Raw genomic sequence first — 17,614 nt, forward strand, 5'->3', positions numbered from 1 at the left:
AAAGACCACAAGGTGGCTGTGGTGAGCGTGCTCCCAGCGTATCGTCGAGGTATTTGGAGAGCAAAGAATCACCTTTGTAATCACGGTAGGTAGTACTGAGGTCGCTGAGGCGAGGCTTTTGTCGTGCGCGTTCCTCTGCCTGGCGTGTGACGGACCTTGTGATTGGCCGGTCTTGTCGTGTTGGTTCCATTCGTCGTTGCTCATCTGTGAGAAGACACAGATCACCAAGCGTGCCAAAAGTGTTACCAATTAGGAACACGGTCTGCGGTCAGTCCTTCGACCTAGACCTCCAAGTGATTGTGGAACAACGACTGGGTCGTCTATGCATAATGTGTAGGGGAATGTTCCCCGTAACCTATCAGCATATAAGGGAGATGGCTACAACTGACTCCTTAGCAATGGTTACACTCACGTTCTTACACGCTCAGGTATTCCAGACACACAGTAGAGTAGTCGTAGCTATACACAGACTTTCAGAGAAGATAGAATTCTATTATGATATGCTTCTTTACATTCCCAAAATACACGCTCCCTCTATCAGAGGTTTTCTGCCCTTTATATACCCAGGGTCTATTTAGCCGTTCACGCTTCCTGCGTGAACCGTTACATGCGTTATGATCTTATATTATTTCTTATTCCTACGCTCTTGTCTGTCGGTTACTATTCCGACGGACAACAGACCAAGGATGACAAAACGAGCAAAACTCTGGTGGATATGACTATACAATGACAAAAGTTGGAGCGATAGACATAATAAAAGAGAAATTACCAAGTCTAGAAGGTGTCTTAGATTGAAGGCGAACTTCATTTAGTGCACATAATTTGGAGACAACATTTGGTTTTAGATCATGACAATGTTTTGATTGGTACATTTGAAAATGAGGAGGAAGAGTCACAATTGTATATTAGCTATAGTTGTGACTCTCATGAAAGTAGTGATCACAGTGATGCAAAACTCCTAAATGTATATTTTGTGGAACGATATGTAATAGATTTAGACAACATTTTATCGAATGATATACAAGCTAGAAAGTGGGTTAGCCATATTTTGCAAGAGATCCAATGCCATGATCAATTGGCACAAATACTGTGCAATATGGCTTTCTCATGAAACACATCCTGCGTGGCACCCACATCCCTCTTTCAAATGGATCAATCAAGGAGCGAGCACCAAATATTTGGGTTTCCAAATTGGTTTCAACATACCGCCAAAGACTATGATTGCACCCGTTATCCATTCCATTCAACAAAAGTTGATACATTGGAGTTCGAAAAAACTGTCGCTAGCGGTTCGCATCATAGTGGAAAACTAGGTACTACTCGCAACAACATGGTATAGTCTATCATGTTGGACAATCTCCAAGGAAAGTATACATCAGATTCAACGACTAGTACGCAACTACATTTGGTCTAGTAAGGAAGATCAGGTAACTCGCGCCAAGGTGGCGTGGCCTATACTCACAACACCTAAGTCGAGAGGGGGATTGGGTCTTATTGATCCCCTTTCACAATCAAAAGCCTTACTTGCCAAAATTGAGGTGCGAGGACTCCAACCAATAAATGACTATTGGAAACTACTACTCCGGTTACACTTCGCTTACTTTAGGCCACGAAAAGGGGTCAATTGGGCCCCCCAAACGGGATGGATTCTAAACATGGATCTCAAACCTAGTTTCTCCTGGCAATTGGAGGATAGATTCAGTGCATCCATGTGGAAGGCATAGTGCGACATTAGACGAGGGCTCAAGTGCGATCAACCGAGTTTCGAACGTGCATGGCTCAGTCAACGTATCCTATGGAACCCATGTATCAAGGATGAATCTAATCAACTACTTGGATCAAGTAAGGGGTTGTCATGGGGATACATTGCAGAAGGTCCAAGAAAAAGTATAGAATGTTGGAGACGATTTATGTCACTGCCACTACAAGATCGAGCCAACTTACTCCATGGAATCAGGGGCGGATGGACAATGAGATCGGAAATCATTAACGCTCTATTGATTAGGGAAGCTGCTACTCAAAGGCTGACAATGGAGAAATGGATAGGCTACGAGGAGGAGGGATCTTTGATCCCGAGAGGTAGGGGAACACCAGACAGGATCGAAGGCTCTGAATTGCGAGACACTAAGCCCACACAGAATAACGCAATTCGAGTACTCGCATATACTGGTCATAAATGGATTGTAGACCCTGATACGATCAAAGTACAACCCGATTGGCACATATGTACTCATGAAAACACATGGCTCCGTAAGGTTAGTTGGGACCCTTTGCAATGGACATGGCGTAATCCTTACGCGGGGCAAGGAAGCAAACCCATCCCTTTCTTCCAATTCACAACTAGTTTGGGTCGCCACATTCTAGCTACTCAAACCGCCCGAGAGCCGACTGCTGCAAGGTTTGGCACACATATCAAGTTCCTCACACAATTATCACCAAGTTTTGGCAGAAAATCTCGAAACAACAACACGCGAGGCGAATTACCACGTTCCAATGGCTATTAATACATAAGTCACTACCGGTGGGAGCATGGCAACGTGGGAACCTTAGCTCTCCTAATTGTGTAGAGTGCACAAATGTAGTAGAATCAATACGACACGATCTGTGGGACTGCCCAACGTCCCATTGAATATGGCGGGGGGTTGGCCGCTTGTTGCAATTATGCCAGGTGCAAGGTTCAATCAAGTGGGGTAATATATGTTGGCTATCATGGCAGACCCCAGTTGGCAGATACGAGCATCAAGAGTAGGGGATGACTTTGGTGATAAAAGCACAAGAGGTTTTTTTCGCCGCCAATGGCAATGTCCACTCAACTCCTCTTAATGACAAATCTCAAGTTGTATTGGAATTGATCTGCCCAATAACTCTCTGGATTCTATGGAAACAACGGTGTAGACAAGTCTTCTCCAACCAAACCGCGCATCCAACAATGTTACTGCAAGAGATATGGAGTGAAATTATAGCCACTCTAAAGAGCCAATATGATGGCCTCAATGGCGGCTCCGATGGAGTCGAAAGACAACGAATAGCCTTCATCCAACAATGGTCGTCCTCTCCCTTTCTTGAGTCAGTGGGCATCCACATAAGATGGGACTATTGCGTCCCTAGAGGGATTTGTACATAATGATCTCATTTGTAAAATTTTATAACTAATGGAAGGAGTTTTTTTTTGGAAAAAAAAAGTGATTTTTTGAAATCTTTCGCTTATAATTTCTTTAAGATCTAAAAACTTACTAGTTGTAATTTCTCCTTAAAAATACACAAAGTTATCTTTTCGTATTTGGCCAAATTTTGGCATTTTTCAATTTCACTAAATGGTGAAAATTTCAGCTTTTTCATCAAGTTTTCAAGAACACGTGATACTGGTATCAAGGTATTTTGTGAAATGGCCAAAAAAGCCCCAAAATAAGACGTAATATTCCTTATCCTTCCATTTGTGCGCGATCCTTCCACTTGTGAACTCGAACGTGTTATAACTTAAAGAATAATCCTAATATAATCATGAAAATCAGTCGGCAAAAACCTAGGGACTTGCATTTTCTCAAGAGAAAGTGGCGTAGGCGTCTTGTGGATAAAGTGACCTATATCCAAGTTACGAGGCACCACTCACTATGATTAGACATCTATGCCTCATAGCATCTCATTTTCTCCCTTATTATAACGTGAACAAAAGTTCATTCTACACAAACCTCCCAAAAGATTTCGAGTTTATTAGTTTTATGTCATCCTAAAAAGTTATTAAGCTAAAACTTTAGGCTAAATTATATGTGGTTACAAAAATTATGTATTCGAACAAGCCTCAAAACGGCTATATCACCTCTCTCATTGTCTCCCCACCCCTTGTCTTATCTTCACCTTTAACATCCTCTCCCTATACTTGATCATTCCTACGATAGAAGGCCTCATAGCCCTCAAAAAGCTATCATCACCCTCTTCCCCTTTCAAAAAACTAATGTAATACTTAACATTGCCGAATTAATTCTTAGAAATTATTATCTATCTTTTAAATATTCAATATGGTTAGAAATTAAAGACACTCTAATGGAAAGCAAATTCGTAAGACAATTTCTGCATGTCGTTTTCTTACATAGAAGAAGAAAATCATTGTTTTGGAGATCCAACATTGCTCTACTGTGAATGCTACATTGATGATGCAATCGGGATATGGAATGAGTCTATTGACACCCTCAAAGTCTTCTTACAAAGTTACAAGGCAACACTCCAACGATACATTCAAATTGAGCAAAGAGGCAACAATCCTAGATATCAATCTCTTCGAAAAATTGTCCTTCGCATGTGATGGTACCTTGGACTCTTGTTGCCACTAAAAACATCTCAACACCTACATATACCTCCAGAAATCTTCTCACCCTGGAGCTTACAAGGAAGGTTTCATCACAAGAGAACTCAAATGTTATGTCATTAGAGAAAGTAAAAAAAAAAGGTTTCATCACGTTGAGAATAAAGTTCTATGATGGTCTTCGAGATAGAGCATATCCCTCTAACTTTCTTGCAATATGTTTTCACAAAGGGGCTACTCCGATTATATTCAAATTTTTGTATTTGCATTATATCAAAAAACTCCAAATAGGGTGTTTCATTTGATACAAACTCAAATCTCTACTCCACCATCCCTTATTTAATGTTGGGTTAATTAACTTGTTTTCTTAATTAATTAGTTTCTAATGGCATATTTCTTTGGCAATCTCTATTCTCATTCTCATTAGGTTATCAAACCTACACCCTAATCCAATTACTTCTCAGGATCCTCAACCTATAACCCTAATATCCTTAAAACTTTAAAACACTAAAATGTTTCTTAACCATCTCTTCTCCCTCCTCTCCATTTTTATTTAGTTGAGGCTCATTGGATTTCTGTAAGTTTAAAGCATTCTATCTTATCTCTCAAGTTTTTAATAAACTTAGTATCTAAGCATGCTAGTTATTCGGGGTAACTAGAACCCCTATCTATTGGTGATGTGTTGCTCTTATATTGAAGATTAGTATAAGGTTCTAAAAAGAGACTTATTTGCTCAACCATCAACAAACATTACACTCACACCTCACGATGGCCAACTAAAATTAAGGCATGAGTCATAGCCGATCGGAAGGACAATGGAATTTAGACTATGGGGTGCCTTAGGAAACAACTGACAAAAGCTCAAGGGTGGCACAAGGGGGCTACACAATCTTGGTTTCCTAAGCATACCCGAGTATGTAGACCAACTAAACCAAGGCAAACAGTTGAGAATCAAATTCAAATTCCCTATGGTCTGAACACATCCTAAGACCACAAGTGTGGGGACACACCACCACTACTTTGTATCATGGAACTTAACTCCAATGACACTGTTGAGAATCGAACTCAACTTCCCATAGATAGGTTTCACACTAGCTCATGGACATGTTGGGCTAGTTTTGTAAATAGTAGAAAGGGCACTTGCCCTAGCTTAGTTAGTATATAAACCAACGCATTGTAACTCAGTTATTGTTGGATGTTTTATGCTTTGATGTAATTTTGGTTAATATACAGTTTGTCTATCTTTGTTGTAAGAGCTCTCTCTCTCTCTCTCTCTCTCTCTCTCTCTCTCTCTCTCTCTCTCTCTCTCTCTCTCTCTCTCTTGAGACACACACACACACACACACTCATCTTCCGCTGGATTACAACCACTCTTGCCTCCTCATTTCTTTACATGGTATCAGAGCGTGTGGTTGCCTGATCGAGCCTATTCGACTGTGTTGTGCTGCACGCCGACAATCAATAGAACCGGCCCATCGACAGAGAAGAAATCACCATGAATACTCAAATGGGAAGCGCTCTTCCTATCGAGAAGCTCGACAGAACGAACTTTGCATCTTGGGAATACAAGATGCATCAATACCTTGTCGGACAAGGCTACTAGAGCTACATCGAAGGAGTTCACGAATCACACCCACCCACAAGACACGTTGACTATCCCGCTTGGGAGCAAGCCGCAAGCCATGTGTTGTATTGCCTTGCATCATGCATTCATGATCATATGCTTGGCTACATTCGAGAGGCAAAAACTCCGAAGCAGGCGTGGGAAAACCTCAAGAAGATCTTCGCAGTCAATACGGTCGCACAAAAGCTCCAACTTCGACAGGAGTTGAACAATCTTCAACAAAGAGACACGTCAATCGGCAACTACACCTTAAAGATCAAGGAGTTGTGCGATGCCCTTGGATCAATCAATGTTAGCATTGACGACGAAGAAATGGTGCAGATGTGCCTCGGTGGCCTGGCACCGCGATTTGGCCGTTCTCGCGAGAGAGAATCCTCCCTCCTTTTTTTATCTCAAATCGTTATTGTTGGTCGAAGAGAATCATGTGTGTCAAAGGAACAACGTGCATGAAGGACAGATGCTATATTCGAACTTCGATAGAGCAAGAGGACATGGTCGCGGCAGGAGGGGCCAATACGGCCAAGGTCGACACAATCAACATCGTAACTCCCACCAATGGCAAGCCGGCAGAAACCGCCCTAGAGAGTTCGGCGGAAGGGGGAGTCATCACGCCGGACCAAGCAACCGTAGGAACCCAATTGAGTGCGGGTACTGCGGAAAACCCGACCACTACGAAGAGGAGTGTTAGAGGATGAAGCGTGAGCAAGGCCGACAACTAACAAATTACGCCACGAACGCCGACTACGGCGACCACGGCGGAATGTTCATAATGAAGCACGAAGCGCACTCAATGTCCGCACTTGCGTCAACTACCGCTTCCACTCCGAACAAAGTATGGTTTGTCGATTCAGGAGCATCCAATCACATGATGTCCAACGAAGATTGGTTTCGGGAACTTCTAAAGCCCAAACGTCCCGGATATGTCGAAACGGGAGATGACACGACTCACCCCATACAACATATCGGGAACATCCCATTCGGAAACGACGACAAACAGACCTACCTCAAGAACGTGCTGCATGTCCCCACCATTACGAAAAACCTGGTCTCAATCAGCCAGATTATCGAACAAGGAATGCAAGTACGCTTCAATAATGACAGATGCTTCATCGAGAGAGGCGATCAAGTCGTAGCTCACGGCCGACGAGAAGGCCGTATGTTCATCCTCGAATCAAGCGAGGTAAAGTCAGCCATGTACGCAAAGGGCCAGAAAGTCAAAACCGACTTAAAACTGTGGCACAAGAGAATCGGCCACATTAATCTCCAGAAGCTACAAAACATACAATCGAAAGGAGTCGTAATCGGACTCCCGAACTTTACGGCAAAGGAGATTACTGGCGTATGTGAAGCATGTCAGTTCGGAAAGCAACATCGTCACCCATTCCCTAACGAGCGGAATGTGAGCAAAGGGATCCTGGATGTAATACATTCAGATGTATGGGGACCAGCCCAAACAACTACATTCGGCAGATGCCAATACTATGTCAAGTTCATCAACGACTTCTCCAGGAACACCTGGATCTATCCGATAAAGCAGAAGAGTGAAGTGTCCAGGCACTTCGAAACATTCAAGGCCAAAGTCGAAAAAACTACGGGTCGGCATGTACGTTGTCTTCGATCAGATGGAGGCAAAGAATATTTTTCAGATGAATTTACGGAGTATCTCCGAAAAGAAGGAATCCGATGAGAGTTCTCGTGTCGACACACGCTTCAGCAAAACGGCATAGCAGAGCGTAAAAATCGCCATGTAGTAGAAGTTGCACGAGCCATGATGAATGAGAAGAACCTATCGAAATCATATTGGGTAGAAGTGGCAAATACATCCGTATATCTCATGAACAGGTGCACAACCTCGGGAGTACACAATATAACTCCACATGAGAAGTTCTTCGGAAAGAAGCCGAATTTGTCACATGTCCACATTTTCGGCTCTATCACCTACATACATATTCCCGACGATACGCGGCAAAAGCTTGACCCAAAGTCGGAGAAATGTATCCTCGTAGGATACTCACTCGAACAGAAGGGGTACAAATGCTACAACCCATCTACCCATAAGGTTCAAACTAGTCGAGACGTAGTCTTCGACGAATACGCATCTTGGTACGCACCAAAGAACACTTCGACTCCAACCCCGCTCGACGCAGATGACACTAAAACAGAAATAGAAGCTGAGGATCGGCTCACACAGATGTTAGAAGACAGCCCAATTACGACACGGTTGAGTGGGCCATCTGAGCCGCCGAGCGATGAAAGCACATCTCGGCCGAGTCTGAAGTTGGACAAAGGGAAGGCGAAAATGTGGGAATATGAAGATCAGGAAGAGACCGAGATGCTTCACTCTCTTGACAGTGAATTTGAAGATCTCGACATCCGCATAGATGGAGCGAAGAAAGCCATACTCCCCACGGATTGAGAGCTACGCCGATCCACACGTGAAAAGAACCTCGTAAACCGCTACAGCTACGACGAGTACATGGCGTATCACTACGCTTTTATGATGAATGTAGCGTCAGTATAGGAACCGGAAACGCTTTCCGAAGCCACAAAGGATCCGCGATGGGTTGACGGGATGAATGAGGAGATGGAAGCTTTATGCAAAAACGAGACATGGGATCTCGTTCCTCTTCCCAGATTGGTTACAGATGGATATACAAAGTAAAATACAATGTCGACGGATCCGTAAATCGCTTCAAAGCACGGCTCGTTGCGAAAGGCTATGTGCAAACGCACGGCATAGACTACAACGAAACCTTTGCCCCGGTGGCAAAGATGACAATTGTACGGACAGTAATTGCACTCGCCGCAGCGAAGGGATGGCACCTCCACCAGATGGACGTGAAAAACGCTTTCCTCCAAGGAGAGTTAGAAGAATAGATGTACATGATACAACCACCCGGATTCGAATCGCGTAAACATCTACACGTTGTCGAGGTACTTGTGGTTCGTGCGGCGAAGTCGCGGGGACTAAGGTTAAGGGGAGTTGAAGGAACTTAACTTTTAATAAGGCTTGTATGGTGATGATACAATGGTTAAGGATAGTAAGAAGAAGAGTTATGAGTAATGTGTGTGTGTGTGTGTGTGTGTGTGTGAGAGAGAGAGAGAGAGAGACAAGCATAGATAAAAGATAGAGACAATGTATGATTCAAGAAAGAAGATTGAGACGAAGTATGATTCTAGAAAGAAGATTGAGACAAAGTATGATTCAAGGAACAAGAGTATATGATATAAACATGATGTATATTAAAAATATAATATTTTACCAACTTTACAATCCTTGATCATAAGATGAATCTTTTGAATACCGACTCTTGATTTGAACCCACGACCTCAACTTCGAAACGAGAGGTTCTCCACCCAATGAGCTAGTCTTCTCTACTTGTTTGTATTATTTTCTCACTCTCCCTTCTTGATCCTTGTTTTCCTTGCCCCTCTTTATATAAGTGTTGTCATACATATGGTAATGTATGGGAGCATGGCATGCATGCAATGCATGAGTTACATGTAATGCATGATCGCCATTTGGCGCACATGTATTACACGTGATGCATGGTAGCCATCATGCTAACTTGAGCTCCCATGTATGAAAATAGATATGGGATAAGTATAATGATAAAAATGCATTCTAAAATAACTAACCTAGCTTAGTGGTGTATACTTTGTGTTTGGCATACAAGGTTGAGAGTTCAAGTCTCTCAATTTTACTTAATACAATATATAGCTTCATTCTTATATCATGAAGCACATTTATTACACACCTTTAAAAATAAATAGCCTAGCCTAGTGGTATGTACATTGTACTTCGTATATAAGGATGTGGGTTCAAGTCTCTCAAATATTATTAAATACAACATTTAAGCTCATTTTTATATCGTGAAGCACATTCTTCACGACAACGTCGTATGCTAACTCAAGAAGCCACTCTACGGCCTCAAACAAGCACCGCGTGCTTGGCATTCGAAGATCACGCAGTATTTTCATCAAGTCGGATTTCGGATGTCAAAATCCGATACTTCTTTGTACATCCGAAATGAGTCGGATAGCCTGATCATCATCATCCTATACGTGGATGACTTGGTCATTGGAGGAAAGGATCTCGCTAAGATCAACAAAGTCAAAACACTTCTCTCCGACATATTCGAAATGAAAGACCTGCACAAACTCCATTACTTCCTAGGTATTGAAGTAATTCGGACACCAGTCGAAATAATGATCTCTCAACGACACTACATTCTCAACTTACTATACAAGTTCAGAATGACCGAGTGCAAGCATGTGTCTACCCCTCTTGATCGTAATCTCAAGATCGATGCCAGTTCCGGAACCACTGAGAGTGAGCCGACTCAGTATCGACAACTGATCGGTAGTTTGATCTATCTGACCATTACGCGACCCGACCTCAATTATTCGGTCAGCCTACTTAGCCAGTTTATGCAGAATCCGCGAAATCTTCATCTGGACTGCGCTAAGAGGATACTTCGGTATGTCAGTATGACAATGGACTACGACATTATGTACAAGACGAATGCGATCATTCGACTCGAAGGGTACACAGACCCGGACTGGGCAAGATATAAAGTGGATAGGCGATCCACATCCAGATTCGTCTTCTCTCTTGGTAGCGGAGTGATCTCCTAGAGTAGTAAGAAGCAGCTGACAATCGCACTGTCGAGCACAGAAGTCGAATACAGGGGCACAACAGTCGCTGCATGTGAAGCCGTTTGGCTCAAACGCGTACTAAAGGATCTGGGTGTACCCATCAAGGATCCAATTCGTCTCTACTGCGACAACATGAGCAGTATCTACCTGGCGTGGAATCCCATATTCCACGCGCGGACTAAGCATATTGAAGTCCACTACCACTTCATCCGCAAGCGCGTACAGGCCGAAGAGATCGACCTACAACACATCAGTACGCACCTCCAGGTTGCTGATATTTTTACGAAAGTTCTAGGCGTCGACAAGCTCGGGCAATTTGCATCGGACCTTGGTCTCACGACATCTACATTGCTGAGCTTGAGGGGAAGTACGCAGCATAGACTACGCAACACACAATAAGAAGCGGAAAACAATAATGCCGGAATCTAATTCCTTAAATCGAAGTACTCCGAAGACCGAAATAACCTTTCGACATATGGAAGTTGTGTTCGAAGGGGCGTGTTGAGAATCGAACTCAACTTCCCATAAATAGGTTTCACACTAGCTCATGGACATGTTGGGCTAGTTTTGTAAATAGTAGAAAGGGCACTTGCCCTAGCTTAGTTGGTATATAAACCAGCGCATTGTAACTCGGTTATTGTTGGATGTTTTATGCTTTGATGTAATTTTGGTTAATATACAGTTTGTCTATCTTTGTCGTAAGAGCTCTCTCTCTCTCACTCACTCTCTCTCTCTATCTTGACACACACACACACTCACTCATCTTCTGTTGCATTACAACCACTCTTGCCTCCTCATTTCTTTACAGACACATAGTTAGTAGGTGGTTAAGTCCCCAATAGGTGGTTGTGGTGAGAAAATATGAAGAGAAGGTTACTACATACACACCTTCTCCTCATCTTTGTAATTGTTGTTGGTTGGTTTTTTTTGGTTCCTGTTAATATATAGATTTCTAGTTTTCTGTATACCTTGTGCCCCCCCCCCCCCCTCTCTCTCTCTCTCACACACACACACTCACGCACGCGCGCGCGCATCTCTTTCGCTGCACAGAATCACACTCGATTCTTTACACAAGCTATAGAGCAAAAGTGTGAGGCTTGTGCTAGCCGCAAGCCAGATCACAAAGGAAAAGCACCTTTTTGTCATGTTATGTTGATCCAACCTTGGGAGTCCTCGTAATGTTCTCACTTCTATAAGCTCGTGATTACAGAAAGGTAAAGCACCCTTTTTATAATGTTATGTCGATCCAACCTTGGGACTCCTCGCAACGTTTTCCCTTCTTTAGGCGAGAGATTGCGGCCATTTGAAGTTCAAGTGTGAAACGGACCACACTTATTCCGGCCAGTCTCTTCCTCTTCTTTTGAGAGATATGGCTATGGCGATGGTTCCTTATCAGCTCAATGGGCGATCTATACGATTAAGATTTTTGTTCTTTATCTCTCTATGTCTTGCCAGTAAGAACAAGGAAAAGAAGAAGCAGAAGCAGAATTAGCAGGAGAAGAAGAAGACCATGCTTGTACTGCCAGAGACCCTACCAAATTCGATTCCCTCTGAACAATTTAGGTCCAGAAAATGCTCTACTTTTGTTCAAATCAAACCTCCAGATATATTGAAGCCTGCCTCATATCATCATTCAAATGTGAAAAATATTTTGACTATTGTGAAGCAAGTATCTGACAATATGCCATCTATAGATCGTATTCTTATTCTATTGAATAATTGTAGAGAATGGAAAGACCCATTATACCTTAAGTATACATATACCGTTATATGTGATTGTGGCCTTGAACTCATCAGGGTGCTTTCATATTACATTATATTGTCTTTTATGGAATGCGGAAGCATATTTGATGCTCATCAAGTTTTCAATAGGTTGATTCATCACAATGAATTGGCTTTAGTTTCTATACTTCAAGGGTATTTAGAACGTGGAGATTGGCCAAAGGCATTTAGCTTGGTTCAAGCAATGAGAGGTGATTGTGATCGTGATAATCACGATGTTAACCATGGATTTATGTTTCTATTGCAAGCATGCTCTAGCAAAAAGTGGTTGAAAAGAGGCCAAATGCTACATATAGAGATGGTGAAGGAGGGCAGTGAAAGAGATCCAATTATGGGTACTTCATTAGTGGATATGTATGCTAAATGTGGGTCTCTTTCTGAAGCCAGAAATGTGTTTGATTGGTTGATATCTCGAGATGTGGTTTCATGGACGGCTCTCATTGGAGGGTATAGTGAACATGGTTTTGGAGAAGAAGCGCTTCACTGCTTAGAACAAATGAGAAAAGAAGGTGTTCTCATGAATGCCTTCACATATGTTTGCTCCTTGAAAGCTTGTGGTGGATTAAGAGATTTGAGAATGGGTCAGATAATGCATGACGATATTGTCAACTGTGGACTTGATACAGATTGTTTTATTTGTGGCGCTTTGGTTAATATGTATAGTGAATTGGGCTTGTTCAAAGAAGCACATTGTGTTTTGGACAACCTTTCTGATAGAGATGTAGTCTCATGGAATGCACTTATTACAGGATACGTTGACCATGGGCTTTTTGAGGAAGCCCTTAATTGCTTAAATGAAATGCAAGCCAGAAACATATCTCCGAATGCTATCACTCATGTTTGCATCTTGAAAGCTTGTGGTAACACTGGTGCTATAGAAAAAGGGAAAGAGATTCACGCATTGGTTAGTAAAGGAGGTTTTGAAGGTGATATTTTTATTGGAAGCACATTGGTAGATATGTATGCTGCATGTGGTTCACTTTCTGAGGCAAAGAAAGTCTTCAGGGATTTACATGCAAGAGATGTAGTGTCTTGGACTGCCCTTATTGGAGGATACCTTGAGCACGGTCTTGATGAAGAAGCCATCATTTGTTTGGATCAAATGCAACAAGAGGGCATTTCCCCAAATGGCATCACATTTGTATGTAGTTTAAAAGCTTGTGGCTCCATAGACAAAGGGAGAAAATTACATTACGAAATCATAAAGGAGAGTTTTGAGAGGGACCCTTTTGTAGGTAACACCTTGATAGGCATGTATGCTAAATGTGACTCGTTACTAGAAGCATTAGAAGTGTTTCATGAACTTCCGGTCCGAAATGTCGTCTCTTGGAATGTTGCAATTGTTGCATTTTTTAATCATGGTCGATTTGAAGAAGCACTAAATTGCTTGGAACAAATGGAATTAGAGTTTATTTCTCCAAATGTGGTGACTTATATCTGCTGTCTGAAAGCTTGTGGTAACATAGGGGCCATAGAGAAAGGGCGAGAAGTACACACAAAGATTGTCAAAAAAGGTTTTGAAAGAGACAATTCTGCATGGAAAGATCTTGAAAAACTCGATTTTGATGGTAGAGGAAATATGTTAGAAGAGATATGCGGGGTTCTCATACAAGGAACGGTAAAACTAAGCTTGGCCAATGCTCTTATTGATATGTATGGTAAATGTGGTAGCATGGATGAGTCACAGAAGGTTTTTGATGAGATGTCCATCAGGGACCTTATGACATGGACTGGATTGGTGACAGGATATTCTCGGCAAGGAGAGTATAGCATTGTTTTTTATTTGTTTGACCGAATGATAAAAGAAGGTATTGAACCAGATGGAATAGCTTTTCTCAATGTTCTCAACGTATGCAGCCATGCGGGACTTTTGGATAAGGGTGAGGCATACTTTGAGCTGATGAATGATTTCCATATAACCCGGACTGTGGAACATCACAATTGTATGGTAGATCTGTTTGGGAGAGCTGGCCTTCTTGATAAGGCTATGATATTGGTCAATGAGATGCCATTTACACCTGATCCTGTAATATGGAGTACTATGTTGTGTGCTTGTCGGAGGTGGGGTACCAGAGAACTAGCGAGACAAACTTCTGACTATGCAAGAGTGATGAAAGACAGCAGTGCCCCTACACTTGTGTTAATGGCTAACATGTATGCAGCATCTATGTGTGAAGATTGAAGAACTTGTATTGTGTACATGTGATGAGCATATGTATTGTGCATAAACTACATTATTAAGGCTAGAGAAGGTCCATATATTGAGGTTGCAATAGGCATGTTGGCGATCCGAAGTCTTTGGTTGACCTCATTGTAGGTGTGTTCTAAGGTCTCGACAAAAACCTTAGGGTTTATCTGTGTATAAAGGTCTACCTAGCTAACCCCAATTAACAAGTAATGTAGTTAACAAGTACCTACATTTCTATCTCACCAAGTGACTGAGCTAGCATGACAAAGTGATGTATGAACTTGTAAATTCAGGCCTAAAAAAGGTGGTCATATATATATGCAAATTCCTCCATCTAGCATGGTAGAGATACTGGTCATATGTGTGTTATATTACACATCCAAGTGTAAAAATCAATATAACACTGCACACATGATTATTTCATGTAGATGAATGGTAGAAACGGTAAAAGAAGTTATATTCAAATATGTATGTACATACCAAATTTGGCATACGGATTACTGTATGGATGCATGCAACACATATTCATTTTTGTCTATGGGTGGCAGAACACATACAAGAAGTGTATAAAGTAAGCAGAGCCAAGCATCATCATGTAAAAAAACGAGTAAGATGATGTATATCCAATATAACCTTTATTTTAGCTGCTAATAAGGAAGGCAGTTAGTTCATTATATATTTCCAACCAATTACACAAATAAATGAATGCTGTTGGTTACAGAATTTTGTAATGTACGATGCATATCGATTGCCATTACATGGCATACAGGTGATTGGGATAAAAAATATCTCTTTATGATATGGTGCAATTCTGATTCTGAATTGAACTTCCCGACATATGCCTTGGAAAGGCAAGGGCCCAAATTGCTTGACCAAGACCCCTTTCCAATTGCCATAAATGGAATTGACTTCCCCATTAAGGCATAGAAAATATCCAATTCTAGATTATTGTGCCATTGGAATAATGCGTATGGACCAAGATTCCAATGGCATGGACCAATGCATTTTCCATGATTGCAACGCAAGCAAAAGAGTGTTTTTTGTAGCATATCATCACAAGATTTTGTTTGCACGATGCCCACTAACTTTCCCTTAAAAGAAATTAAGATACAAGAATTAATTTTGAATCTTCTTATGTAGCTCTTACACTCTTCCATAGTTTCCTCTTCCATCATTGTTCTCATATCACATTTAAGAGTTCACATTGTCGTGTAATACATGTGTGCATGTGCTACTCAAGCAAGACCACCTGGGACCTGAATTGAGGAAGATGTGTTTATCAATGAATAGTTGCAAGAATTTTGTCTTCCATGACTTTTGTGCTTTCAAGTGACGTGTTCGCGTAATCTTATCGCATTTAGTTTTCGTGCATTCGTATTGTGTATTGCCTTCATGCATTCGTTTTGTGAATTCATATTCATGTGATTACTTCGCATATTCTCTTTGTATGATTTGATCACATATTATGTTTGCGCAATCCCTTCGTAAGATTCCTTTCGTGTATTTTGTTCGCAAATTGGCTTCGCGTATTTTCTTTGTGAATCCAGATCATGAATTATCTTCATGAATTCAAATTGCGATTGTCTTTTTGCGTGATCATCTTCGTGCGTTGATTCAAGTGATTGCCTTGTGTATTCGCTTCACATGTTCACCTTGTGCACGTTTGATTTGCATTACCACTTTGGGTAGTTGTTTCATGCTTTCCCTTCGTGAGATCTTATTGATGTGATTGTGAAACCTCTTTGCATAAAACAATTGTCTATTTTCCAATTGGGGGAACTCTTTCGGGCTATTCCCTCATAGGAATCCTTTGAATGAAGACCTTGTGTAATTTCTTCGCCTCCATACTTTAACCAATTTACACTAAGATCGAATGTTTCATTGGGTAAGAAAATCTAAAGTGAATATGGTTGAGAGTGCCTTAGTAGAAAGGAAAATCCTTGAGTTCTGGTGTAGTGCCAAGATCAACAACATGTCACCATGTTTGTTTTGATCCCTATTTGTCTAAGCCTCCTATTTCATGAACCCTTCTCTCGGTTGGAGTCATGGTCATCAAAGAAGACTTATTATCCCATTGAAAGCGACAACATGCTCTCTTAACTACAACCCAATCCAAAATAAAACCCTCATCATTCTCAAGTAGGAGACCTAGGTCTATTTTATCCTTAGCATTCACAACACTTTTCTTGGGTCATGGAAAATTCTATTAGGTGCCACAAGTTGCCCAAATGTTTTCTCAAAATCTCATTCCATTGCATCTATTCTAGCAAGAATCAAAGATCTTTTTAGGAGATAGCACAAAAGTGTCCCGAAGATTGATCAGAAGCCTTCAAAGTCATTTTTTAAGTGCTGGAACGAGCATGGAACTTTGTTGATTGGTTTCGATTGATCAAATTCTAAAGGTTGATGAATCTTAAGGGGTACAAATGTCTAATATCATTTGGCATACGAGGGGTCATAGGTCATATTTGACCTCCGAAGATGATAATACAATCTATCTATCTATGTCTATCTATCTCTATATTGACGCCGAAAGAATCTTATAAAATATCTAACACAACAAAATCCTTGATACCATAATCTTGAGCTTCATCTATCGACAGAAAAACGTGTATCTCCATGTTACGGGCATGACCATTTAATATCCTGTGGTGAGAATTTACCGTAGTATTCTATACACGTGGATAAGTGTGAGGGTTAAACAAGAGTGTAAAGAAGGGGAGGATTACTTTTAATCCTCGGGATTGAGACAACCCATTAGGTCAAGTGTGAACATGCCTAGGGGCCTTGGGTATCGCTATAAATAAGAGGCCTAGCTACCCTCATTTGATCATCTTTTGACTACATCGAGACTCTGCTCTTGTGGTGGGTCAACTCTTGTAGCGAGCGCACCAGCACCAAGTACGACTCGACGCCACGGCGGTGGTATGGGACGCCGATCGAGGCTCAAGTCCGTCTCGATCCCTTCGCTCGGGGGTGGTCGGGTGGATCGGCACCCTTCTTTCTCTTTCTCCTTTCTATCTATCATTAATTTATCCTTATCTTAAGCTTACTTTAGTAC

The 17,614-nt window shown here is 41.6% G+C and overlaps 1 protein-coding gene across 1 annotated transcript; it reads left to right on the forward strand.

The window, feature by feature from the left end:
• The first annotated feature begins 11,940 nt into the window (after positions 1-11,940).
• LOC147869191 (pentatricopeptide repeat-containing protein At3g16610-like) lies at positions 11,941-14,795 on the forward strand. The gene has a single exon (XM_087327185.1). The coding sequence runs from the start codon at positions 12,094-12,096 to the stop codon at positions 14,545-14,547; it is 2,454 nt and encodes an 817-aa protein (XP_087183311.1). The 5' UTR covers positions 11,941-12,093; the 3' UTR covers positions 14,548-14,795.
• The last annotated feature ends 2,819 nt before the right edge of the window (positions 14,796-17,614 follow it).

This window comes from Azolla caroliniana, unplaced genomic scaffold (genome assembly GCF_043228905.1).
Source record: "Azolla caroliniana isolate FFs.n. ecotype wild unplaced genomic scaffold, voAzoCaro1.0.p SCAF_1, whole genome shotgun sequence".
Taxonomy (NCBI): domain Eukaryota; kingdom Viridiplantae; phylum Streptophyta; class Polypodiopsida; order Salviniales; family Salviniaceae; genus Azolla; species Azolla caroliniana.